The 27,425-nt window shown below is 55.6% G+C and overlaps 1 protein-coding gene across 3 annotated transcripts; it reads right to left on the bottom strand.

Annotated features, from left to right (window-relative positions):
* Positions 1–10,157: 10,157 nt before the first annotated feature.
* Positions 10,158–27,287, bottom strand: TRAPPC3 (trafficking protein particle complex subunit 3). Of its 3 annotated transcripts, none has more exons than XM_051832193.2 (5): positions 26,898–27,287; positions 13,371–13,468; positions 13,035–13,134; positions 11,511–11,693; positions 10,158–10,895 (listed from the first exon to the last, which is right to left on the bottom strand). In XM_051832193.2, coding segments are annotated over exons 2-5 (405 nt in total). In that variant the 5' UTR covers positions 13,373–13,468; positions 26,898–27,287; the 3' UTR covers positions 10,158–10,775. The 3 variants fall into 3 exon arrangements, with proteins under 3 accessions (XP_051688153.1, XP_051688152.2, XP_002720731.1); XM_051832192.2 differs by lacking the exon at positions 26,898–27,287 and adding an exon at positions 25,620–25,688; XM_002720685.5 differs by lacking the exon at positions 26,898–27,287 and adding an exon at positions 22,144–22,395.
* Positions 27,288–27,425: the final 138 nt, after the last annotated feature.

The raw sequence follows: 27,425 nt of genomic DNA, 5'->3' as shown, positions 1-27,425 counted from the left end.
GGCGGGGCGGGGCCTCCACCCGCCTCTTTCCACAGCCAAGGCCAAGGCGCCCCGCCCGGCCCGCGCGCCCGCCGCCGCCGCCGCCACGGCCGCCGCCTCGGACGGCCGCCCGCCGCGACGCCCCAGCCGTCCGGAGCCCACCTGTCTCGCGTGCGCGGGCCTCCCGCCGACGGCGACGACCTCGGGCTGGACCGGGAGAACTCTGGCGGCGGGAGGGCGGGAGGGGAGGACGCCGGTTCCAGAGCCGAGACCAAGGGGCTCACACTGGACCTTAGAGACCTAGGGAGCCACAGAAGACAATGGAGCGATCCGATGTGTGCTCCAGTGGGGAGGCTGCGGACACAGCCCTGGCAGGGCCGGCGAGGGGCCGAAAGCATCAGTGAACCAGGCAGGATCAGCAGGAAGGTGTTTCTGGCTAGGCCTCAGGGTGCTGGGGTCTGGGAGCCAGGAGGGTGCGGGATGGGTTAAGTTGGATGTGTTTGCGGCACTTCCAAGCACCCACTAGGGACATGAGAGCCCATAGCACAAAGATGGCCACCTCAGATGCTTCCGGGGCAGGGGTGAGCAGCGCAGTCCTGGCCCACCGAGACAGTGGTCATTAACAAAGACCAGCAGAGAAAGAGTGGCAGGCAAAGAGGACACATAGGGTATGGCTGGGGAGGACCCAGGACCTGGGCGTCCTAGAAGGCAAAGACCATGTCTCCAGGTGTCACAGAAGCAAATAAGGGGTGGGGGCCGGGTGGGGGGCCAGGCTGTGGAGGCTGGAGCAGGAGGAGGCTGCCGCAGCAGCGAGGCAGCGAGGAGTCCGGATGAACTGGGGGCTGGGGTGAAGGTGTGTGCAGTGTGTGTTCCAAGTGGGAGAGAACCCAGCGCTCCTTAGGGCCAGAAAGAGCAGAGAGGGCCTGGGGCTGCCTGTGGGTCAGGGCCTACCCGTCCCCCGCCCCTTCCCTCCTGCCGCTGCCCTCCAAGCGCCTCCCACTCGGCTGTCCCCCTGCCAAGGTACACATCAGCCCCGCCGCTCCTCAGTGGGGCCCCTTGCCCTGGTCCACTCCCAGAACCTGCACCCACCCCGCCCCTCCCTCAGCCTGCAGGGATTGCCAGGGGTCTTTGGGTCTACCTCCTGCCCTGAACCAGTCTGACGGACCGCAGGGAAGCCGCGCAGGGGCACTGCCTGAGGAAGGGGTCTGGTAGGCAGGGTACTTGCTTTCGAGGGGTGGATAGCCAGGAACCCTCCCCACCCCCCTGAGGCTGGTAGGAAAACCAGACCCTGGATGGAGATTGGGGGGCGGGGGAGTGTTCCAGGAGGAGAGAGAGCCAGGCAGCAGGGACTAGTGGTGGCTGACAGCAAAGACTCAGGTCCCAGGGCCACCGTGCACCAGCTGTGTGCCTGGAGCAAATGACGAGGCCTCTGGTGGCTCAGTTTCTTCACCTGCAAAGCTCTCAGGTGTGTGGCCAGGACCTTGTTCATTGCTCCATGCAGAGCACGGAGCTGTCACAGAGAGCGGGCAGGGCTGAAGCCAGTGGGGGTGGGGGACACACTGTCTGGGGAGGGGGTCTGTTGGGCTTTGCACACGCAGACCCTCCCTCGAATTCGGTGGGCTCCCCGCTCAGATGCTGCCTCTGTTTCCTGACTGAACTCCCGGAGCTCTTCCTGAGGGCCTGGTTCTGATCCGCAGCCCTCCTGTCTTCCTCCCGGGCCAGTGCGCTGCAGATAGAGAGGGTTCCAGCTCCGTCTCCTTTCAGTCAGTCCTGGGACACCTGCCTGGTCCCAGCACCACTGCCAGCTTCTGGCGGCCCACTCCTACCCCCAGGAGGGCATCGGCTGCCCATTCCCCACCGGAGGCTAACCCAGCCAGGCCCCGGCCTTGCAGCCACTGTCTCCTTGCCCACCAGCTGTATGTGCCGGAAGCTCCAGGCAGGAAATGAGCATCTGGAGCCAGAGCTCAGCGACTGTCCCACCGGGGCTCCTGCTGGGCTAGGCCAGACCAAACTCCTGGCCGGGCTGCCCACCCCACCTGCCAGGGGCCTCCACCTTTGGTCTGCCTCTGGTGGTGTCTGGGTATCAGGGGGCCAGCTGTGCTTGTGGTCAAGCCAAGTTGCTACCCCTCTTTGGGTTTCAGGCCCCTCAGCTGCAGGAATCGGAGGCTGGCCAGCAAGGAGTCAAGGACCTGCCCGAGGCCTGAGCAGGGGTATCGACTGGGGCAGGAGTGGGCATAGGGGTGGCTGTTGTGGTGCCGCGAGTGGAGTTGCCACTTGGGACACCCACACCCCAGCCTCAATCCCAGCTATTCCCCTTCCAATCCCGCCTCCCCCTCATGTGCCCCGGGGAAGGCAGTAGGTGATGGCACAGGCGCTTGGGTACTTGCCATCCACGTGAGAGACCCGGATGGAGTTCTGGACTTTGGCTTTGGCTTGACCCAGCCCCAGCTGCTGTGGCTGTTTGGGAAGTGAACCAGCAGATGGAAGATTTCTGTTTCTCCTCTTTCTCTGTCACTCTGCTTTTCAAATAAGCAAATCTTAAAAATAAATCAATAAAGAAAAATAAAATGGGGGGTGAGGGGAGGGTTGTTAAGTGGAAGCAGACGAGACGCCCGCGGTAACCTGCTTAGCGCGGTCCTGGCAGAGCCGGTGCGGGCACTGGCCGGCAGCTCACAATGGGCTGAGGAGTCAGGCAGACCTGGGTTTGGACCCCAGGCTGCGTCTCGTGGCTGTGGGCAGGTGACCTCATTTCTCCAAACCTCAAATTCCTCTCCGTAAGAGGGGGATAGTTATAGTCCTTAATGACAATAGCTAATGCATGCAGGGCCCTTACCCACTGCCAGACACTAGTCGGAGCACTCAACTGGATTAACTCATTGAATCCTTGCAGCAACTCTTGAGACTGGTATTGTTGCGGCCCCACTTTGTAGATGGGAAAACTGAGGCACAGAGGGATTAACTGACTCACCCATGGCTGCACAGCCAGGAAGCCAGTGAGCTGGGATGTGGTCCCAGCAGGATGACTCCCCAAGTCTTCTCCACTATCCTGTGCCGCAGAGGCTCTTAGAGGAGTGAGCTCTGTCCACCATGTGAGGGCCCAAGAAGACGCCATGGGCGAACCAGGAAGAGGACTGCACCAAGAACCCAGCTGTGCTGGCGCCCTGATCTCAGGTGTTCAGCCTGTGGAACTAAGAGAAATAATGCTGAGAGAGAGAGAGAGAGAGAGAGAGAGGAGAATATGAATTAATAAAGGGCTTATTACAGGGGACTGGTGCTGTGGCATAGCAGGTAAAACCACTGCCTGAAGTGCCGGCATCCCATATGGGCACTGGTTCAAGTCCCGGCTGCTCCACTCCCAAGCCAGCTCTCTGCTATGGCCTAGGAAAGCAGAAGATGGCCCAAGGCCTTGGGCCCCTGCACCCGCATGGGAGACCTGAAAGAAGCTCCTGACTCCTGGCTTCAGATCGACCTAGCTTTGGCCATTACGGCTATTTGGGGAGTGAACCGGCAGATGGAAGATCTCTCTTTCTCCCGCTCTCACTCTCACTCTCTGCCTCTCTGAAACTCTGCCTTTCAAATAAATAAATAAATAAATAAATAAATAAATAAATAAATCTATCTTAATACAAACATGGCATACAGTAATGACTCAAAAATAATCAAGCATTTAATAATAATAAATGTCAGTAATCGTTACTACTAATATTTAATAATAATGAATGTTAATCATCCTTATTACTGTTCCCATTATTCTACCATTACTTTTTAATTTCTGTCTTGCTCTGCCAGTAAGTAAATCCTCTGGGTCCTAGCACCCCAGGTTGGAGTTGGGGGAGAAGCCGGATGGGCCGCTGCCTGCCTCCCGTCTGGGCGGGATGTTTGCACAGATGTGTGGCCGGCGGGGGCAAGAAGTCTGGGGCGGGAGTGTGGTGCTGGGCAGTTCCTGCTTCCCCAGGGCTGCCCCTGACTCCCCACGTCTGCTGGAGGACCGGACTCCTGGTTCCTGGGAAGTCCTTCCCTCCATCCAGCCCTGGGTCCTTTTCAGTGGCCAGGGCTTTCTCCTCGGGAGCTGGGGAAATGGAGACCCCTCCTGCGGCCCCCACCATTCTCCTCACTTCCACCCCTGGGGATCTCTCGGCCCCATCAAAAATCCCAGTAATGCAGTGGCAATTAAAGTTACCTTAACTGTTCCAATCTTATAACAATTTTGCTTCAATCAACATCTAAATGTGACCACATGTGCCTAGACCACCCAGCGGCCTGGTGGAGGTGGGGTGAGCTCTGGGGGGCAATGCGGGGTGGGGCAGAGGGCTGCTTTCAGGCCTCTGGCTGTGGGGGCACTCCCTAGGGGAGAGCTCTGCCTGGTCCCCACCATCCCTCCCTCTACCTCCCCCTATCTGTCCACAGCCAGCAATCCTTCCCTGGTCAGTCACCTTCCCCAGCAGCCCACGAAAAGTGGCCTGGGCTGGGACGATGCTTCACTGGCAAATGGGGGCCAGGGCCAGCTGCCTGGGCCCCACAGGGCTCCCCACTCACAGGGGCTTGGTCTAACGCTCTTCTGGGCCATCTTGAAATTCGTAATGATTTCTGAACAAGGGGCCTTGCAACTTCATTGTGCACTGAGTCTCATAAATTTAAGGTCCTCAGGAGGCCCCCTGCCCACACACGCCTCTCTGTGGGCTCATGCCGCGGATTCAGTCAACACCCAGTCAGTAAACACTTATTGAGCACCTACTGTGTGCTAAAGAATTGTGCTAGATGCCTGGGGATACAGGGAAGTCACAGATACGCCTAGATTTCACAGACCTCCTCATACAGCCATAAACGGTTTTGAAGACAGTCCTCCCAATAACAAGTACGTTACTCGTGACTGCCAATTAGAGAATCCTCAGCATATGCCAGGACATTTATATTCATCATCTTCTTTCATCCTCAAAGCAAACAGCAAGATGGGCATTGTTATGCCCATTTCCCAGAGGGAAAAACTGAGGGTTTAGCATTCAGCTCATTTGTCTAATGTCACAACCAATGAGAAGCAGGGCTGGGGCTGGCACTGGGACATAGTGGGTTAAGCCGCCACCTGTAGCACCAGCATCCCATATGGGCGTCGCTTTGATTCCCAGCTGCTCCACTTCCAATTCAGCCCCCTACTAGTGTGTCTGGGAAAGCAATGGAGGATGGCCCAAGTGCTTGGGCCCCTGCACTCGTGGTGGGAGACCTGGAAGAAGATCCTGGCTCCTGGCTTCTGCCTGGCCATGGCCCAGCCCCAGCCACTGCGGCATCTGGGGAGTGAACCAATGGATGGAAGAGCTCTCTCTGTCTTTCTCTCTCTCTCTCTGTAACTCTGCCTTTCTTTCTTTTTTTTTTTTTTAAGATTTATTTATTTATTTATTTATTTGAGAGGTAGAGTTACAGACAATGAGAGGGAGAGACAGAGAGAAAGGTCTTCCTTCCGCTGGTTCATTCCCCAAATGGCCGCAACGGCTGGTGCTGTGCCAATCCGAAGGCAGGAGCCAGGTGCTTCTTCCTGGTCTCCCATAGGGGTGCAGGGGCCCAAGCACTTGGGCCATCTTCCACTGCTTTCCCAGACCGTAGCAGAGAGCTGGATTGGAAGAGGAGCAGCTGGGACTCGAACCAGCATCCATATGGGATGCCAGCACTGCAGGCAGGGGGATTAACCTACTGTGCCATGGCACTGACCCCAACTCTGCCTTTCAAATGGAATAAATAAATCTTTAAAAAAGGGGGGGGCGGTGGAGGGGGAGGCCAGCACTGTGGTGTAGTAAGCTAGGTTTCTGTATCCTATATGGGTGCTGGTTCGTGTCCTGACTGCTCCTCTTCTGATCCAATTTTGCTATGGCCTGGGAAAGCAGTAGGATATAGTCCCTGCGCCCACGTGGGAGACCCAGAAGAAGCTCCTGGCTCCTGGCTTTGGATGGGCACAGCTCCAGCCACTGAGGTCATTTGGAGAGTGAACCAGTGGATGGAATACCTCTCTCTGTAACTCTACCTGTCAGATAAATAAATAAAATCTTAGAAGGAGGAGGAGGAGGAAGAGGAGGAGGAGAAAGAGGAGGAGAAGAAGGAGAGGAAGGAGGAGAAGGGCCAAGACTTGCCATTGTCAGTCTTTTTCTTTTTTAAAATGTTATATACTTGATCTTGATTATTCATTTGATTTTCTGTCTGCTGGTTCACTCCCCAGATGGTTGGGCCAGGCCAAAGCCAGAAGTTTGGTGCTCCATTTGGGTCTCCCATGTGGGTGGCAAGGACTCAAGCACTGAGGCCATCATCCACTGCTCCCTTGGTGCAGTAGCTGGGAGCTAAATTGGAAGAGGAGCAGCAGGAACTGAATTGGAGCTGGGATCCTGGACACATGATGCAGGATGCGGCCTAACCCGCTGCCCTGTCACCATTCGTGCCCTTGTCTGTCATTTGCAACCTCCTCTCCACCCTCCTACCCCTACCCCCACTGCAGTGGGCTGCTTCACGGTGAGGGCCGGGGCCTAGGTCCTCTCCCTTTCCCCAGCCCCTAGCACAGAATCCTTTTTTTTTTTTTTTTTTTTGACAGGCAGAGTGGACAGTGAGAGAGAGAGACAGAGAGAAAGGTCTTCCTTTGCCGTTGGTTCACCCTCCAATGGCCGCCGCGGCCAGCGCACCGCGCTGATCCGATGGCAGGAGCCAGGAGCCAGGTGCTTTTCCTGGTCTCCCATGGGGTGCAGGGCCCAAGCACCTGGGCCATCCTCCACTGCACTCCCTGGCCACAGCAGAGGGCTGGCCTGGAAGAGGGGCAACCGGGACAGAATCCGGCGCCCTGACCGGGACTAGAACCCGGTGTGCCGGCGCCGCTAGGCGGAGGATTAGCCTAGTGAGCCGCGGCGCCGGCCTTTTTTTTTTTTTTTTTTAAGATTTATTTATTTGGGCCGGTGCCGCAGCCCACTAGGCTAATCCTCCGCCTTGCGGCGCCGGTACACCAGGTTCTAGTCCCGGTCGGGGCGCCGGATTCTATCCTGTTGCCCCTCTTCCAGGCCAGCTCTCTGCTGTGGCCAGGGAGTGCAGTGGAGGATGGCCCAGGTGCTTGGGCCCTGCACCCCATGGGAGACCAGGAGAAGTACCTGGCTCCTGCCATTGGATCAGTGCGGTGTGCCAGCCGCGGCGGCCATTGGAGGGTGAACCAACGGCAAAGGAAGACCTTTCTCTCTGTCTCTCTCTCTCACTGTCCACTCTGCCTGTCAAAAAAAAAAAAAAAAAGATTTGTTTATTTGAAAGTCAGTTACACAGGGAGAGGAGAGAGAGGTCTTCCATCTGATGGTTCACTCCCCAATTGGCCACTACGGCCATACGGCCGGAGCTGTGCTGATCTGAAGCCAGGAGCCAGGAGCTTCTTCCAGGTCTCCCACGTGGATGCAGGGGCCCAAAGCCTTGGGCCATCTTCTGCTTTCCTAGGCCATAGCAGAGAGCTGGATTGGAAGTGGAGCATCCAGGTCTCGAACTGGCACCCATATGAGATGCCGGTGCTTCAGGCCAGGACGTTAACCTGCTCACCACAGCGCTGACCCCATCACAGAATCCATTTAACTCGGAGTACACTTCCCAGAGAAAGTGGGGAAGCAGACACGCACACGGGTAACCCTTAATAAACTGGGTAAGTGCCAGGCACCCAAGCCCTGGATCTGCCCCCTTGTGGCCGGCACACCTCAATGTCTCATCTACAAATCGGTGAGAGCACCCTTGTGAAGGCTTAATGAGAAATACAGGGGAAGGCTCAGCCACTCCTCCATCAATACCGGCTACTGGGCCTCAATAACATCTGTCTGCACTCGCTGGCGCCCTCCTGCCCATGCGCACCATCCTCCTGCCTTCCCCAGCCTACTTCAGCCAGCCCAGGCCCCCGGAGCCAGGAGGGAGCAGCTGCTTCCCTGTATCACCTGGGCAAGCCCATGTGAGTGGTGGGGGCGGGGGGGGGGGGGCTGCTCCTCTGCCAGCTCTGGGATCCAGCAAAGAAGGCTTCCTGGAGGAGGCGGCCTCTGAGTAAGGGAGCCAGGCGGTAGCAGGAGGGTCTGCGCTGTACCTTGGCTCCCTCCGTTGTTCCTCAGGACACCACCCCCTTCCCCACGGTAGAAACTTTCCCCTCTCCTCCTGCCAGAGTGTGAATTGCCCCCAGGAATGCGCTGCATCCTATGGCTCTCCTGGCAGTGGCTGCTGCTGTCCTGGGGTCAGGCCTGGCCCCACATCAAAGGCTGGGATCGGCAGCAGCACGGCTCCTCGCCTGCCGCCACTCTCCACTCCCTCCCCTCCCACCAGCTCTCTGGCTCCCAGGGAACAGCACATGGTAGCACTTAAGCTCTGGGCGGACAGGAGGACGCTTTCCCCGCACCCCCGCCCCCGCCAGCCACAATGAACTACTTGTTAGGAGACTATTTTAATTTGACTTAATGCAATTTCTGCTCCCAGGGCCTGTGCTGCCACCCACTTTTGGGACCTGGATGCCCAGGATGAATGTAGGGGAGGCCAACCGCCCAGGAGCTAGAATTGAATATGGAAATCTCCCTGGTGTGGGGCAGGAAGGCGACTCTGGCATGGGGGAAACGCGGCCTAGTGCTGTGGACTGCACTGAGGGAGCCAGGGCTGGCCAGGGGAGGACACGGAGTTGGTCTGTATGACGGAAGAGGCCCGTGTCAGTGCCCCGGGGTGAACACGTAGCCACTCAACCCGGCAGCCCCCAAAGCTTTGCTCTCAGGTCCCATGGCAGGGAGTGGGGGCACATCCAGGTTCGGACCAGACTCTCAGAATCACTGTCAGGTGCATCTTCCAGCAAATTCTGAAAATCAAGGGGCCAATGGTCACTCCCTGAGATAGTAAGTGGTGGTCTGGAGACCCCTGGTGGCCAAAGGCCAAAGAGCAAGACCTTTCTTCCCCGAGCCCCAGGGCCTGAGGCCACCTGTCAGGCTCACTGGAAACTCCCACTGAGCCAGGTGAGCCTGCCCCATCTTGCTAGGGAGTCCCCTGGTTCTTCAGGGAGAACGGGCTCCAGCCTGGCCACGGGTCTACTTCAGCAGAGGGCTGTCTACCAACTGACTCCCCAAGAGGACTGGCAGCATAGGCAGAAAATTAGGTTGCTAGGGCCTGCACACTTGGTTCAGTTGGGAAGATAATGAGGTGATACTCCCATCAGCTCCACAGCCCCCAGACCTCTCCCTCCCCCACCCCTGGGTGCCCATCACTCAACTGTGGGGCCCTATGTGGGAAAAGCCACTAAGGAAGCCTTGTTCCCACAGTTCACCAACCCCGTCAACTTGGCCACATTCACCTCTGGGCAGGAACTATCAAACCTCATGTCATACAAAAGGCTGCTACAAATACAAAGTAGGCTGTGGCACTGGGGGAAGGCAGCGCAATTGTGGCAGCGTCCAGACCCGACACAGAGCTTTCTGTATCCAGGTCCCGGCACTCCTGCCCTCAATCGCTCGCTCACTCACTCACTCTGGCGTGGCTGCACAGAGCACAACACTAAGGGCTAGCATACAGCTGACCAAAGTAGAGTCTGCCTCAGGGCCCAAATCTACATGGAGCGGATGGAGGCTTGGAGAAGGATGGGGCCAGAGGGAAGACGAGTGTCCCTCTACCTGGGACATGAACGTGCCCATGCTTCCTCCTGGGGAGCTAAATCGCGCTCTGCATCCTGCCCTGTCTGACTGGAGTCCCGGACCTGGCCCACGCCAATCATACTGCATCTGTAACTGACACCCCACATCTCCGGCCTGCCCACTAACCTTGGCAAGGGCACACGGTCCCTGAGTGTGGGGACTTCAGCTCCTACGTTGTCGCCAAGACCAGTACTAACACATGGTTGTGACACAACCGCCACTGCTTCCCTTTAAAAGCTGTCCCAAGCTCTGTGAGCCCAGGAGAGGGAGCTGCTGGCCTGCTCCACTGCCCCGGGCAAAGTGCTAAGTAGGCATCAGAGGGCAGCAGCAAGAGCACGGGCTTGGAGTGCGGCCCAGCTCTGAACCCTGTGACCCCACTCACTGGCCTGTGATACTGGGGGACTTATGGCCACTTCAGAGTGCGCGAAGGGAACGCACAAGACGCACTCAGTAAAGGGCACCCCAACACCAGGTCTGCACGGTCCTTGCAGTCCAAGCTCCCGGGGCTGAGAAGGAAACAGGACATGATAGGGATTTCACTCAAGAATGTGTCTTTATTGAAGAATCTGTAAGAAAAAAGGATGGACCCTCTGTAAAAAGAGGAGATGTTGCCTCCAAAAAGCAGGGAGGAATGAGATCTGGGTGGCTTCCCAGAAGTCAGCGTTTCTGGCATGACCGGCTCTCGTTTCCTGGCGAGCGCTGCATCGTGTCACATACAGCTAGAAATTCCCACCCAGCCCCTCCCGGCACGTCAGCCCCAGGTTCCCAACAGCCATCTGCCAATGGCCTTCAGAAGGCCCAGGAATAGATGTGTCGGCCTGGCCTCTTTACGGGGTCAAAGAGGACTTGGCTTTGCTTGGGACACTTTCCACGGGAATGTTACATGGCTTGAGCTCTTTCCAGTCCAGCCAAGGATGACTACATCTGGCCCCTCTGAAGGAACGGGAGCAAAGGGTTTCCCTCCTGAACACGCACATCTGTGGGGTAAACGGACTCTACCGCCATCTGCTCTCTCGGCACGGAGAATGGAAACAAGGTGAGAAGACACAACATCCACGTGAAAGAGTCCCTAGCTCTGGAGGGCAGAGGGAGCGCGGAGGCGTTCTGACTCCAGCAAGTGCTCCTGCTGGCCACCCTCGAGTTCTGCGACGGTCACTCCTCGCCAGCTGGGAGATTGTCCTCAATCCGCCTGATGAACCTCATCCGGATTTCTGTCACACTGTCTCCTTTCAGGGTATCCTGGACAAACTTGGCCTCCACAGCCATCTGGACCTGCGGAAGAGTAGAAAAATGAAGGGGCAGCTGCCTAGCCACAGCCTGGGGATGGAGCGGAGACTTGCAGACCAAGAGCAGCCACAAAGGTGTCTGCCTTCCACAGGGCCCGGACTGCCAGTTGTGATACTCCCCTGCAGAAGACAGAGCCCTCGACCCATGGGGGAACTTCAGAATGAAGCTGTCACCCATGGGGGCCAGAATGAAGACCTGGAAATGGGTGTTCTAGGCTGCGGAGGCTGGCGGCGCCCTGCCCAGCCATCCACGTGGGGGTGAGGGGTCGTCACCCGGCATCAGCATCCAGTCTAACCTTGGATCCCATCTCAGGCGGCAAAGCACTGGGGGAGCCAAAGGTCTTTCTTTTTCAACAAAGACTGGTCTCCCACGAGGGTGGCATGGACCCGAGTACTGGAGCTCTCTTCTGCTGCCTTCTCAGATGATCAGCAGGAAGCTGGATCAGAAGCTGAGTAGCAGGTGTTCTGAGTGGTGCCTCAAACCACTGCACCACAATACCGGCCCCTCCCCCGAGGCCGTTCTTTTCTCTCATTCGTCCAAATGTTTATCAAGCCCCAACTACTACATTCCAGGTATCCCCGAGGATAGAGTTTCACTCACCATCTCTAAGGCTCCTCGCAACACCCCACACAAAAGGTTAGAATAAATAAGGGATGAGTGGTTATCAGGAAGTTCCACAAAGTCCACCAAGGGGTTATTTTCCAAAATGAGGGAGAATTCGTCACCAGCTGGGCTCCAATTAGTGATGCTTGGAGTGATGCCCAAGTACATCTTGAACGCCACCTGTCAGGGGACACAGAGCAGCACCATGGGGAAGAACAGCAGGGGCTGCTCCATGGGGCAGGGCACAGGACTGGCAGAGCAAATAAGTGGCTTAGGAACACAACCATACTCTCTGCAAGACAATGAAGCTTCAAGTATTCAGAGCAAAAAGGAGAAGCATTAGGCCGGCGCCGCGGCTCACTAGGCTAACCCTCCGCCTAGCGGCGCCGGCACTCCGGGTTCTAGTCCCGGTCGGGGCGCCGGATTCTGTCCCGGTTGCCCCTCTTCCAGGCCAGCCCTCTGCTGTGGCCCAGGAGTGCAGTGGAGGATGGCCCAGGTGCTTGGGTCCTGCACCCCATGGGAGACCAGGAAAAGCACCTGGCTCCTGGCTCCTGCCATCGGATCAGCGCGGTGCGCCGGCCGCAGCGCGCCGGCCGCGGCGGCCATTGGAGGGTGAACCAACGGCAAAGGAAGACCTTTCTCTCTGTCTCTCTCTCTCACTGTCCACTCTGCCTGTCAAAAAAAAAAAAAAAAAAAAAAAAAGGAGAAGCATTAGCGCCTAACTCCACATTCCTCTCCTTCAATGCATCCTATAAGCACCAGCTCCCATGTGCCGATGCTTCTCAGTGGAAAGGGGCGCTCACCTCTTGACAGCAGCTAAGTTAAAGTCCCTGCACTCAGCAGCCAGAACTTGTCAGTACTGGAGCCAGAATTTGAAGTCAAGTTTGGCTGAGGCCAGAGTCTTTATTTTTTTTTTTTTCTTTTCTTTTTATTTGACAGGTAGAGTTATAGACAGTGAGAGAAAAAGACAGAGACAAAGGTCCTCCCTACGTTGGTTTGCTCCCCAAATGGCCGTTATGACTGGCGCTGTGCCGATTCGAAGCCAGGAGCCAGGTGCTTCCTCCTGGTCTCCCATGCAGATGCAGGGGCCCAAACACCTGGGCCACCCTCCACTGCCCTCCCGGGCACAGAGAGCTGGACTGGAAGAGGAGCAATCGGGACTAGAACCCGGCGCCCATATGGGATGCCCACACCGCAGGTAGAGGATTAACCAAGTGAGCCACAGCACCAGCCCAAGAGACTGTATTCTTAACCCCAGGATCCTCTGCTACACCTTCAGGGAAGATCTGCCTTCGATTTCACTGGTACCTGAATCTACAGCCATTATCCCGACCCTCCTTTCCTTTTTCATTATCTGTGCTATTCCCAAACCACTTGGAAGGTTTCTTGTGGCCCAAACAACTGTCTAACCAGTCTTCTGGGAGATTATGGGCCTCTCGAAGGGAGCTGGGAAGTGGTAAGCAGTGCTTCCCAGTGAGAGTCCTTTAGCATGACCATGACCAGGTGGCCTAGGATAATGACCTTGGCAATGACATCCGCAGTTTCCCGAAAGTCATGGCACCTCCCGACATTTGACCGTGCCAAGAAATCTTCTATCAGTCGGACGCCAATGTTATAGCCCCTGGAAAACAGAGAACAGACTATCATGAGATCTGAAGGTCGAATGTCTGAACATAGGCTGTTCGGGTGGCTAAGGGAAAATGAGGATAATCTGACAACACCCCAGTGAGGGAACTCAGAGGAAACTGCACTGCAACACTGGCTTTGGGAGGCAGGACCCTGTTCCCGGCTCTAAAGGAAACGTAGACCAGTGTCATGCGGGGCCCCTTCCTGTCTCTGGTCAAGAAGCGCACTCACATTTTGTCCAGCTGTTTATTCACATCTTCATCGTTTTCATAGTCCTTGCACAGCTGGGTGACCAGAGCTCCATAGGTCAGGGTGAAGAGCTCCGAGCTCTAAAGGAGATACAACAGATGGTCAAGACAAGCCATGCAAAGGTGATGCAGCCTGGACCAGCTGTGATGCAACTTGCCAGGCTTCAAAGGAAGGGTACCTGGGTCTGCAGGGACCATCACCCACTGGAGCGGCCAGGGAATATGGCCCCAAGGGCCACGTGGCAGGGCGGTAGCCAGACCCACTACAAAAACACTGAACACAGAACCTCAAGCACCGAGCAGCCATTCTTCCAACACATCAGGGTGGGCTTCCGCCATCCCGAGTCTCCACCACAGCTGACAAGACCAAGCTTGAATCAGCAGGGTCTGGCAGGGAAGCCCAGTCGTTCACCAGCTTCTGTGGAAGACAGACCTGAGGCAGACATTAACAAACTAGCCTCGGGGCCGGTGCTGTAGTGCAGGGGATAAGCTCTCTCTGCAGTGCCAGCATCCCATATGGGCACCAGTTTGACTCTTCGGCTGCTCCACTCCAATCTAGCTCCCTGCTAATGTGCCTGGGAAAGCAGTGAAGATGGCCCAAGTGCTTGGGAGACCCAGAGGAAGCTCCTGACTCCTAGCTTCAGATCGGCCCACCTGCAGCTGTTACGGCCATTTGGGGAGTAAACCAGTGGATGGAAGATCTCTGTCTCTACTTCAGAGGTAAGGAAACTGAGACCCGGAATGGTTCAATAATTTGTCCAAGGACAAACAGCTAATTATTTTTTTTTTTAAGATTTATTTATTTATTCGAAAGGCAGAGTTTGAGAGACTGGGGGAGACACACACAGAGAAAGAGAACAGATCTTCCATCTACTAGTTCATTCCCCAAATGGCTGCAATGGCCAAGGTGGGGGCAGGCTGAAGCCAGGACCCAGGAGCTTCATCCAGGTCTCCCACATGGGTTTAGGGGCCTAAGCACTTGGGCCATCCTCTGCTGCTTTCCCAGTCACATTAGCAGGGATCTGGATTGGAAGTAGAGCAGCTGAGACTCAAACTGGTGCCTATATGGGATGCCAGTATTTCAGGTGGCAGTTTTACCCACTGCCACAATGCTGACCCCAAAGAAGCTAATTATTATCAACAGTGATTTGGGAGTAAAAAAAAAATTAAAGGTTTCTAAGCCACTGTTCATTTTATCCAGTGTTCCCCACAATTGCAATATTAATAAGCCCCCTCAATAAAAACAAAAACAGAAAAAAGCCAAAATCCTAAAAATTAAAAAAAAAAAGAGATAGAAAAAGAAAGAAAAACACACACCTTGCTTGCCCTAGAGTCTAAGAACATCTACTTTGGGATCGGGAAGCTCCATGCACTCAACTAAAATAGTCGGATCAGGGTGTCACCAAGAGACCATTTACCAAACCTGACCATTAAAGAGAAGCTATTAAGAAGAGGAATGATTTTTCAGTAGTCAAGGGCTTGGCACTAGAACGGCTTGGGCATGAATGGATGGAGACAATCCAGCAGTTACCAGGCCAGAGAGTTGACACCACTGCATTAACAGGAGTGCTTCCCTTCCATTATTAATGAGTCCTTGGCTGGAGACTCCAAGGGCCCCAGCCCACCATGATACCAAGTAACTTGCAAACCACGATGCCATCAAGCACCAAGCACGCTATGCATGAAGCTGCCCCCAGGCTACTCATAAGAAAAGTCCTGGGCCAATCTGTCAGGTCACAGAATCAGTGTGCCTGAGAATTGGCAATGAAATCCCTGCCCCAGGCTTTTCACACTCTCTCTTAATTTGTAAGTCTCTCCACCTTCAATTATGAATCAAGGGGCTGGCATTGTGGCATAGTAGGCTAAGCCTCCACCTGTAGCACCAGCATTCCATATGGGTGCTAGTTCGTGTCCCAGCTGCTCCTCTTCCAATCCAGCTTTCTGCTTATGGCCTGGGAAAGCAGTGAAAATGGCCCAAGTGCTTGGGCCCCTGTGCCCACGTGGGAGACCCAGATAAAGCTCCTGGCTCCTGGCTTCAGATTGGCCCAGCTCTGGTTATTGCAGCCATTTAGGAAATGAACCAGTGGATGGAAGATCTTTCTCTCTGTCTCTTCCTCTCTGTCTGTAACTCTACCTCTCAAATAAAAATACATTGTTTTTAAAAAGAATTTAAAAAGTTATGAACCAAGCCTATTTGGAACAATGAGTGTTATAAATATATAAATTAAAGGACTTCACACTCTGAAAATAGGAGTGGGGCTACAGTGCAGAAAAAAAAATCATTTATTCAACATTTACTATGTACCAGAATAATAGGAGGTAGACAATACAGTCAAGTAAGTAAAATAGCTCATTTGCTAGACGGTGGTTAAGTGCTATGGATAAAAAGCAAACATTGTAGAAAATTAAGGAGTATTTATGTGTGTGTGTATTAGGGGAGAGAGTTAACTTTAAATGGGGCAGGTCTCTTTAAGGTAATATTTGAGCTAAGAGTAAGCCATGAAGTATCTGGGCGAAAAAACTGTAGGCAGGGCCCGGCGCTGAGGCATAGTGGGTAAAGCCCCAACCTGTGGTTTCAGCACCCCATATGGGCACCAGTTCAAGTCCCGGCTGCTCCACATCTGATCCAGTTCCCCGCTATGAAGCCTGGGAAAGCAGTGGAGGATGGTCCAAGTCCTTGGGCCCCTGCATCCATGTGGAAGACCCAGAGGAAGCTCCTGGCTCCTAGCTTCAGCCTGGACCAGCCCCGGCCATTGCAGCCATCTGGGACACTCCCTCCACCCCCGCCTCTGCTTCTCTGTAACTCTGCCTTTCAAATAACAAATAACTTTTTTTAAGATTTATTTATTTATTTGAAAGTCAGAGTTACACAGAGAGAGGAGAGGCAGAGAGAGAAAGAAGTCTTCCATCCAATGGATCACTCCCCAATTGGCCACAACGGCCAGAGCTGCGCCAATCCGAAGCCGGGAGCCAGGAGCTTCTTCTGGGTCTCTCGTGTGGGTGCAGGGGCTCAAGGGCTTGGGCCATCTTCTTCTGCTTTCCCAGGCCATAGCAGAGAGCTGGATCAGAAGTGGAGCAGCCAGGTTTTGAACCAATGCCCATATGGGATGTCAGTGCTTCAGGCCAGGGCGTTAACCCATTGCACTGGCCCCACAAATAAATCTTTTAAAAAAAATTCCAGGCAGGTGATTGTAAAGATCTTGAGGTGGGCAAACCCCCAGCATGTCTGAGAAACAGCTGGGAGACCAGGATCCTTAGAGATGAACAGCAGAGAATCGGAAGAGGAAGTCAGAAGTAGGTGGAAGTTCCCCAAGACTGAAGATCTGGGGTTTGGGCCCTTCTCATCCTTATAACAAAAATTCCCTTGGGCCCACAAAGGTCAGCTACTTTCACAAGTCCAATTTCTTCCCTGAACATAAACACAACAATCCCTCTACCCACAGCGACACAAATGTCTTCCGCGACAGTTCTATTTTCAGACTGCTCTAATTAGATTTAATATTAACAATGGTCGCTAGTAGTTATGAAACTTTCAGAATGCCTGCACAAACCCTCACAACCACCATGAGAGGCTAGCAGAACAAACATCATCTACCCGCATTTTACGGATGACAGGCTAAGGAACTGAGACACAACAGGCTTCTTAAGGCTGGACGCTGCCCTATAAAAAAGCTTTGTCATCCTGAACACTGCTTAATCTCCCTGAATGTCAGTTTTTCCAACTGCAAAATGTTGACAATATTTTCTACTCTCCAGAGTTACTATGCAATGCCAATGAGGTGATGTTACATCACAGAACACCTGCTGCACCGTAAGAACTCAAGAAGAATTATGGCTATTGTTTGTTTGTTTGTTTGTTAAGATTTATTTATTTGGAAGGCAGAGTGACAGAGGCGGAGATCTTCATCTACTGTTTCACTCCTCAAATGCTGTCAAAAGCCAGAGCTGTGCCAGACCAAAACCAGGAGCCTAGAATCCACTCTCGGTCTGCCATACGGGTGGCAGGGACCCAAGGCCATCACCTGCTGCCTCCCAGGCCTAGAAGCAAGAAGCTGGATCAGAAGTGTGGAACAGCTGGGACACCAGGCACTCGATATGGGATGAGGGCATCTTGAGGGGCAGCTTAACTTGCTGCACAAAGGCACGCTGAACTAGGATTGAAGAGGGCGAGCAACAAGGAGGGAAATTTGGAATCTATATTAAGAGTTTTGTAACAATTAACAAGGCATTCAGAAAGAAAACTGGGTTTATGGTAAGACCTGATTCTGAGTCTCATTATGCCACTCCACAGCTGTGAGAACCCAGGCAAATCATTTCACTTTGCTAATCCTCAATCTCACACCAAACAGTAACAGGAGAATCTGTCCTGGAGCTCACAGGCTTGCTGGGAGGAGCTACTGAGATAACAGACTTGAAGATGCTATACAGATAAGAAACCACCAAAACTCAGGCAGTTTTGGCAACATGATCTTCCACTAGTACTTCAGACACAACCTGAGCAGAGCAGCTCAAGCCAAGCCCACTCTCAGGTGAGCCACCCCTTGATGGTTTCCAGGCCTTCCGGTTAGTGCACCAGACAAAACGGCGACAGCCCCTTTGAGGGTGACCTCAGAGCCCAAGCTCTCAAGTGGGAATCCAGCACTGGACAGGAGGCTCAGTGACAAGACTGGACCTAGCGCTCCCACCTCACCTCTCCTGCACAGACACTACACAGCTGCTGCTGCAGTAGTGGCTCTAGACACTGGGACTGGGTCGCCAGTAACAGACCACACAGGAATGGCAAGTCTCCTCATCCATGGATTCCAGAACCAACCATCACACAGAGGACGGTAACAAGTATGCTAGCTGGCACTGCCAGCCGTGCTCCCGGTGCAGTCATGCTGCTAGCTTTCCAGGCATTCTCTACAGGAATCCTCAGAACAGCCCTATGATATGGTACTATTATTATCCATTTTATTAATTAAAGAACCACAATGCTGATTGATGCTTAGAACAATGCACAAACTTGTGTCCAAGGCCACGCAGTGAATAAGCAGTGACACCAGCACTCAGTCCCAGAAAATATTCATACCACTACAATGTATACATGTTTTAAAAAAGATTTATTTATTTATTTATTTGAAAGGCAGAGTTACAAAGAGGCAGAGTCAGAGAAAGAGAGGTCTTCCATCTGCTGGTTCACTCCCCAAATGGCCGAAACGGCCGGAGCTGAGCCGATCCAAAGCCAGGAACCAGGAGCTTCTTCCTGGTCTCCCACACGGACTCCCAAGGACTTGAGCCATCTGACACTGCTTTCCCAGGCCATAGCGGAGAACTCGTTTGCAAGTAGAGCAGCCAGGACTTGGGACTCGAACTGGTGCCCATATGGGATGCCAGCAATGCAGGCGGTGGCCTTACCCACTAAGCCACAGTGCAGGTCTCCTATGTATACATTTTTCAAAATATGTATTTACTTGAAAGCAGAGTGACAGAGATACACACATATGGTGTGGGGGAAGGGGAGGCGGAGCATGGGAGGAATAGAAAGAGATCTTCCATCTACTGGTTTACTTCCCAAATGGCCTCAACAGCCAGGTCTGGGCTGGGGCCAAACCAGGAGCCAGAAACTTCATCCCCAGCCCACCAAAGGGGGAAAAAAAACCCAAAAAACTCCATCCCCATGTCCCACATGGGTAGTAGGGGCCCAAGTACTTGAGTCATCCTCCGCTGCCTTCCTAGGCTCATTAGCAGGAAGCTGGATTGGAAGCAGAGAGGTGGGACTCCAACTGACATAGGATGCCTGTGTCACAAACCGCGGCTTAACCACTGTGCTACACCACAGGCCCCTGGGATGTGCACATTTCTGCTCCCTCAGTATGTGCTGCTCAAGGTCAGGGACTAGGACTTCATCTCTGCATCTCCCACAGTACCTCTCAGAGCTCTGCACAGATCTGGGGCTCAGGGAAAGTTTGCTAGACAAATAGACTATTTCTGTTTGCACAGACTAAGAGCAGAGATCTAGTTGGCATGGAATATTAACGATTTAGGCATATTAACCACTTAGGTATGGGAAAGCTTAAGCCGATTGGGCTTATTGGGAAGAGGACTGTTAGAGGGGTAGACTTTGCAAAGAGATGATGAACATGTCAAAAAAACAAGTGGTGGCCAGCGCTGCAGCTCAATAGGCTAATCCTCCACCTGCAGTGCCGACACACTGGGTTCTAGTCCTGGTTGCCCCTCTTCCTGTCCAGCTCTCTGCTGTGGTCCGGGAGTGCAGTGGAGGATGGCCCAAGTCCTTGGGCCCTGCACCTGCATGGGAGACTGGGAGAAGCACCTGGCTCCTGGCTTTGGATCAGCGTGGTGTGCCGGCCACAGTGGCCACTGGGGGATGAACCAATGGAAAAGGAAGACCTTTCTCTCTTTCTCTCTGTCTCTCTCACTGTCCACTCTGCCTGTCAAAAAAAAAAAAAAAAAAAAAACCAAACAGGTGGCCTCAAAGAGGATCCTGTCACAAGCCCTGTGTAGCACCAGTAGGAACTGAATGAGGGATACACCTAAACCTTCATCTCACTCACTCAACAAATACAAGAGTTCTTCACAGTAAATAATCAATTCACAAAGAAATATTTGAAATGAAATGGTACAGGGGCTGGTGCCATGGGTTAAGTTGCTGCAAGCACTCCATATTGGAGTGCTGGTTTGAGTCCTGGCTGATCTGCTTCTAATCCAGCTCCCTGCTAATGTGCCTGGGAAAGCAGCAGTAGATGGTCCAAGTACTAGGACCACTGTCATCCACATGGGAGATCAGGATAGAGTTCCAGGCTCCTGGTTTTGACCTGGTTCAGCCCTGGCTGCTGTGGCCATTGCACTGGTTCATGTCCCATTCATTGCTAATGGCCTGGGAAAAGCAGTGGAAGATGGCTTAAGTGTTTGGGCCCCTGCAACCCACATGGGAGACTGGGAAGAAGCTCCTGGCTCCTGGCTTTAGCCAGGCTATGCCCTGACCATTGAAGCCACTTGGGAAATGAACCAGCAGATGGAAGATCACTCTCTCAGTTTCTTCCTCTCTCTGTAACTCTGACTTTTAAATAAACAAATTAAAAAATTTTTTTCAATATTGATTTCAGGTTTAAAAAGGTACAGGGGCCAGTGCTGTGGCACAGCGGGTAAAGCCGCCACCTGCAGTGCCGGAATCCTATATATGGGCACCGGTTCAAGTCCCAGCTGCTCCACTTCATCCAGCTCTCTGCTATGGCCTGGGTAAGCAGTAGAGGATGGCCCAAGGTCTTGGGCCCCTGCACCTGCGTGGGAGATTGGGAAGAAGCTCATGGCTCCTGGCTTTGGATCGGCGCAGCTCCGGCCGTTGCGGCCAATTGGGGAGTGAACCAGTGGATGGAAGACCCCTCTCTCTGCCTCTCCTTCTCCCTCTGTGTAACTCTTTCAAATAAATAAATAAATCTTTAAAAAAATTAAAATAAAAAGGTACAAAATGAGAGTAAGATAGGAAAACTAAACAGGAAGTTCTCTCTGTTTATTTGTAGGCAAATGAGGAGGAAACAATGTGCCAAGCCCTTCACACTTTACACTATCTCCCTTACTCCAAGGCAGGGACACTGTGCTCGTCCACAGATACAGAAATCAGTGACGAATGGAATAAGCCCCAACTCCAACCAATGTCCTCGCATCTTCCCTCACATGACACTGCTTTCTAGCCAAATACTCCACTTTCAAATCCTTAGTACTTCCTCCCAAAAGGAATTCTCAACCTGCGATCCTACAGTATCTTCAGGGAGCCCACAACTCCCCCCAGATAGGAGCGAATGTTTGTAGGAGTCTACTTAATATCTCCAGGGAAAAGATTCACAGCTGCCACCGGCTTCTCCAGAGGGCTCCCCACCCTAGGCCCCTCTGGAGTAGCGGGTGTCCCGCCGCCCCCTTCTGACCCTCGTCCCGGCCAGGGGCAGAGTCCTCCAGGGACCTGCCCAGCCTGCGACTGCGGCTACTCGGACTTCAAATCCGAAAACAAAGAGATGGCATGGGCAAGGTGGCATAGGCCAAAGACAAAGGAGCACCCAGAAGCAGGGCCCCTGAGCTCGGGAGCAAACGTCATCTCGTTCACTCTCCCTCCCGCACGGGTGCCCGCGACAGGAAGAGAGCGCTGTCGCCCCTCCCCCCCACCCCGTAGGGGGGTACTCTGCACCCCTCACCCTGGTCCACCTCTCAGTGCTCTGAACACAAAGTTCCGTGCAAGGCAAGGGCTCTATCTGAGCATTTCTCACAATGCCAGTGTGAGAGCCAGGGCGGCTTAGGAGTCTGAAGCCTCGGCTCTGAAGTCGGACAGACATGGGTTCACATGATTAACTCTCCCTAAGGAGGAAATCCGGCCAAGTTACAGAAGTCACCGAGCCCTAAAATGGTGGTAACGGTCTCCACCTCGGAGGGCTGCTTGGTGGATTAAAGGAGCTAAAATCCAGAGGGTTGCTTGGTGGATTAAAGGAGCTAAAATCTACGTGCAGCGCATGGCCCCGCGTCTCAGCCACGGCAGCAGAGCAGGAAGCGTGTGCCGCTGCTAACTTTTCGGGGTCGTAGTTGTCGGTCCGGCACAGAGCGGCACTCGGGGCGGGGGTCTCAGCGACCGAGCTCCCCGGGAGAGCCCCTCCAGCAGTCCTCCGGGCGGCCCAGCAGGCGGCCCCCGCTCCCGAAGCTCCCTTTCCAGCCGCTCCTCCCGCGACGCCCCAATCCAGCCCCACCCGCCGGGGTCACGCGCCCCAAGTTACCATTTTCTTGCTCTCGGTGCCACGGTTCGCCTGCCTCGACATGGTGCCGGCCGCCCCGCCTCACCACGCCAAGCAACACCACAAGCGACCTGACCAAACACAGCCGGACCCAGCCGCGGGCCCTAAACCTTCGGGATTAACCGGCACTGACCCACTGCGCCTGCGCAGCCTGCCGCGGGGCACCTCGGGATTCGTGGTCCGGCCCTCAAAAGTAGCTCCCGCCCAACAAGCGTCGGACTACAACTCCCAGCAGCCTCGTACGGCCTATTAGCGCCGTCCAACTACAATTCCCGGAGCGCTTCGCGCGCGACTGATTCCAAGAGCTCGAGCCGCGCTGGATTGAATTCTAGCCGCTAGGTGGCGTCCGCAGCTTGCGGTAGCCCCCTACGGTTCACACACTGCCCACACCCACTCCTTTGCCCTCGCACCCCAGGCTCTGAGATGCTCCGCAAATTCCGGTCTCGCCCGTTGTTGGCCTCGGAAAGTCCCTTTCTAGCTAGCTTCTTCCTCTACTGCTGCAACTCGGCGCCAGAAGCTCCCAGGATGTCCCAGCAAACTAGCAAAATCTCACACACTGATCCATCTTCCTTTTATTTAAAAGTATTTAATGCCCACCTACTATGTGCCAAGCGCTTCGCTAGTGACTTTCTCTTCAAAGTTCCACCTGTTCCCAAACACCAAACGCAGCCAGCGCCTGCATCCTACCAGCTGTGTGCGGCCTCGTGACGGAATACCCGGTTTTTGGGATAAAGCTCAAGTCACTTTCTCCCCCTCCCTCTGCTAGAACAGGGACAGTGGCTGGTTCCCAGAAAAGACAGCTCAGCAGGCAGCGCCTTAGTCAGTGCTGAGTTCTAATCCCAGCATCGCCTTCTTAGGCAAGCTAGAGCTCTGCCAGTTGTGAGGATTGATGAGAGATGCAGAGCCCTGGGTGCATAAAAGGCACAAAGCCAACGTGTGTTCCTTTCCTTCCAGCCACCCTCTAAAAACAGCCCAGCCAACAGGCCCCAGAAATGCCTGGGGAACATGCTGGCTGAAGAGGAAGTCCCAGAGTCCCTGACCACAGCCCTCTGGTGTCAGTGCCAGCCATCTATCCTTAGCCAGTCAACTCTGAGGGGGCTGGGCGGGGTCAGGGGGTGGTCTCCCTAGCACCCTCTCCTCACTTCCAGGTAGCCTGACTCTGTCACACGCTGCCTGCATGACAACAGGCCGGTCCCCACACAAGCCCATCAGGCTGAGGCAGGCTGGGGTTGGAGGACAGTGCCTCCTTGGAGTGCAGGACCAGTCATCCGCATGCCCTGTCCCCCTGGCACAGACATTCCCAGGCATCCTTGGAGGCGGTGACCCCATGCTCTCTCCTGCCATAACACCCTGGAGGAGGGGCTGAGGGCCGAGGGCCTGGCCCGGGAAGGCAGTGGGGGGCTGTGGGAGCCAGAGGAGAGCAGGGGTCAGCTTGCCCCCCGGAGGCCAGCACAGCGTGACCGGCGCCTCCTCCCTTCCCAGGAGAGAGGACAGCTGAGGTGAACACCGCGGCCGGCCGGCCTGTCTGTCGGTCTGGCCTCCTCCCTGCAGGCTGCCCTTGGCTGCCCACAGAAACCTGAGTCACAGTCACGGCCAGCCGCCCGACCCCACCCAGCTGCTGTCGGGCAGGGCGGCTCTGGAGAGGCGGGAGGTGGAGCCTCTCCCTGCCCGTCTCTCGGCCTGAGATTTCCTCAGCCTGGGTGTCCTCCTCTGGGCGTCGCTTTCTCTCCGGACTTGCAGCGTCATCGGTCCCGAATTAAGTAAGGGTGGGGTGGGGTCGGGCTGCCCTGCGGGGTCTCCTCCTCGCTCAGAGGGGAACTTCAAAGCTCCCCAGGCAGCCGCTCCATGGGGTCTTAGTACGGTTTCCCATCATCCCCAAATCCAAATCCCGTCCCCCCCCCCCCACCTTGGGGACCAGCGGGCATCTCCTCCCTGCGCTCGTTCGTCACCTTCTCCCTAGAAAAGAACGTAGGGACAACTTCCCATCCGGCGGGGCTCGAGACAGAAATCCCCGCCCCCAGTCTCGCAGGAACCCAGAGGGTTGACCCTATTTAGTCCTGAAGCTGAGTTCCTCCTGGGTCCTCCAACCCCTCTCTGCTCCTCCTACTCCCGAGAGCTGGAGGCAGGGAAGCAATTGATGACCCCATAGCCCCTGAGCACATTCCCTTGAGGGGGTGGGCCCTGGAGGCGGAGGCTCCATGGGAGAGCCAGTCCGGCTTAGAGACCTCCTTTTGCCTTGCAGGTGGGGTGGAAGTGAGAGCCTGGTGTCCCTTCCCCTGCCCCCACCGTGGGGCCCTTCCCACTTCCGACTACGTGGGTGTGGAGGCGGCATGCAGGGCCTCTGCTGTGCTGAGATTCCTATCTCTGAGCCAAATGTCCCGTGATGTCCCTCCCCTCCATCAGGCCAGTCCCGGACCCAAACCTGGGAGGGTGCAAGCGCTCCTGCTCCTGCCCGGCAGGAGCCATGCTTCTGATCCCCATCTGTGACCAACCTCCCCCCAGCCCAGCCTTGTGGTGAGACCAACAGCTCACTCATGCCTGTTTCTGTGGGGGAGGAGGGGCATGCGGGGGGAGGGGATTGCCCTGGGCCACAGCTGAGGCCACAGAGTTCCGTGCTCCTCACTGACAAGTGCAGGAGAAACTGTTGGGGCCTCAGCCCGATTTTGCAAGTGCTCCACTTGTTCCTTCTTATGGGGCCACGTGGTGCCCCAGACACTGTCACCCAGCTCCAGGCTCAGAGAGACACCCACCCACCGTCAACCCTCTCAGTTGCCAGGGCCAGGGGTCATCCAGGGATGCCAGTCGGCTGGGGGGGGGGGAGTGGAGAAAGAGGAGCCCACTCCATCTGTCTCCCTGACTGTATCCAGCACAGGACACTTGCTGTCTCCCAGGATCCTTTGCAGCCGCCTTCCCAGAACTGGCTGCGGATCCAACAGCTGTGTGGGAAGCCAGGAAAATTGCCCTACCAGTCACACAACTCCCAGGTGCCCTGCTGGTCCCCCTCATCCAGCACCCAGCAGGAAGTGGAATGAGAAGGAGACGGGGCTGACATTTCGGTGCAGTTAGTTGTCCGGGCCGCCACTTGCCAGTTCGAGTCCTGGTCACTCCACTTCTGAGCCAGCTTCCTGCTAATGCACCTGGGGAAGCAGCTGAGGGTGCCCCAAGTCCTTGGGCCTTGGCACCCATGTAGGAGACCCAGAAGAAGCTCCTGGCCCCTGGCTTTAGCCTGGCCCAGCCTCCGTCGATTCAGCCATTTCGGGAGTGAACCAGCAGATGGAAGATCTGTCTCTGCCTCTGTCCCTGGAATTCTGCCTTTCAAATAAACAAATTGAAGAAGGAAGAGGAGGAGAAGGAAGAGGAAGAGGAGGAAGGAGGAGGAGGGGGGAGAAGGAGGGGAGGGGTTAGAGGAGGAGAAAGGAAGAAGGAAGAAGAGGAGGAGAAGGAGGTGGGACACAAACCAGGCACTCTGAGATGGGTGGTGGAGTCTGTCCCAGGTGGCACTGCTGTGCCATCCTCTCTCCTCCTTGGCTATTCCTGAGCTCTCGCCAATGTGGGTGCCTCACAATTGCCACCTATGTGTCCCCGCAGGAACCTAAAGGCCAGGGGTGGCATGGGAAAAGCAGCACCCTGGAGGACCCTCCCCTGCCGGGTTCTGCTCCTAACTCTGGAGTGCAGCTGTTGCTGGTTCTCGGCCGGCCTGTCCAGCTCTGAAGCTGCAGGCCCTGAGGCCTCTGACCTCACAAAGGACAGTCATGAGTCCAGCACCCTCATGGCGCCCTCCCCCGGCAGATGGGTGGCTAACAGCAAAGGCAGAGACCTGCTCTTCAGCCTGATTCCTTGTGTGTGTGTTTTTTTTCCCCTAAACCTTTGAAGGTCCTTCATCAACAAAGCCATCATCACCATCACCATCATCATCACCATCATCATGCTTATTTATTGCTGTTTGCCGAGCTCTGTGCTAAGCACTTCATCCACATGGCCTTATTCCATCTCTAACCTCATGGCACTGTTATTTTCCTGAATTTATAGATGACCAAGCCGGGTCACTAGCTTCAGCCTCCCAGCTGCAGTCACAGTCAACCCCCTTTTCTAGGGGTTTGGGGCAGAAGGGGCACCGTTCCCTCCCCAAACTCTCTCAAGAGGCTCCAGCCCCCAGCTGCGCACGTCCCCTCACCCTCCAAAGCAAGAACTGCTCCTGGCTTGCCCCCGACTCCCACCCTCTGGTTCCCCACTCTCCCCCTTCTGAGCTCGCTCTCCGGAGCTGCTCAAAGAAAGGGGGCTCTGGAGGGAAGGGGAGGGGGCAGAGGGGCAGCATCTCAGCGAGCCTGGACAATGGAGACCCAGAGAACTGACCTCTGGGGGGTCAGGACAAAGGGCAGGGCCGGGGTGAGCTGGGCCCAGCTGTCTCCTCCCTCCTCCCTGGGTCAGTCTCTGCGGCTGCAGCAGCCTCATCGATCCACCTTCCCAGAAAGCTGCCTCTTCGGCCCCACGCTGGGCCGGACTTGGCTCGAGGCCCTCACTTCAGCGGGCACCAAGGGGGCTGGGGTCCACCCCAGAGGCCTGAGGAGCAGGGCTGTGTCTGGGAGTGGAGCCGTGTCCCTCCCCCCCCTTCCCGAAAGGTTCCAGAGGAGAAATCCCTTCTGGGGAGATTGCAGGGGTCGTTCTGTGGAGGTAGGGGAGGTTCAGGGCCAGGACCACCCAGTTTGGAGTCGGGAGGGACCCAGCAGATTAGAGACCTGGGTAAGGCAGCCGTGCAGAGCTGTAATTACCGCCTCTAGAGCAGGGAAGGCAGCAGCCCCGGGATGCTGGAGGAAGGGCGGCGGCGGCGAGGCTCCCAGACCGCTCTGCCCATCCCAGCCACCGCCAGGACAGAGCAAGCGCAGCCCCGGAAGGGGTCTCCCCGGGACCCTCCCGCGTGCCTCTCGAGCTCCCCCCGCCCCCCTAAGTCGAGTCTTGGGAGAAAATTTAGGCTTGAGGCTGCCGCTCAGCCCCGGAGCCTAAGCCCCGGCCAGGCCCCAGGGTGGGCCTGGGGGCTACCAGCCGCTCCCCCACCGGCCGGTCCGCGCGGCGGGTGAGTCACCCGAGCGCTCCCTACATAGCCTGCTCGCGCGGTGGCGCGAACCAACGCGGCCGCAGGGGGAGGCAGCCGCCCGCGCCCGCCCGCAGCCCCGCGCCCCCTCCGCTGTGGCCGCACCGCAGGCGTCGCGGGGTTCTGCGCGCCGCGCCCGGGGGCGGGGCGGGGCGGGGCGAGGCGCGCGGGGCCG

The sequence above is a fragment of the Oryctolagus cuniculus genome, chromosome 7 (assembly GCF_964237555.1).
Source record: "Oryctolagus cuniculus chromosome 7, mOryCun1.1, whole genome shotgun sequence".
NCBI classification, from domain to species: Eukaryota; Metazoa; Chordata; class Mammalia; order Lagomorpha; family Leporidae; genus Oryctolagus; species Oryctolagus cuniculus.
This window is presented reverse-complemented; position numbering and strand designations above follow the sequence as displayed.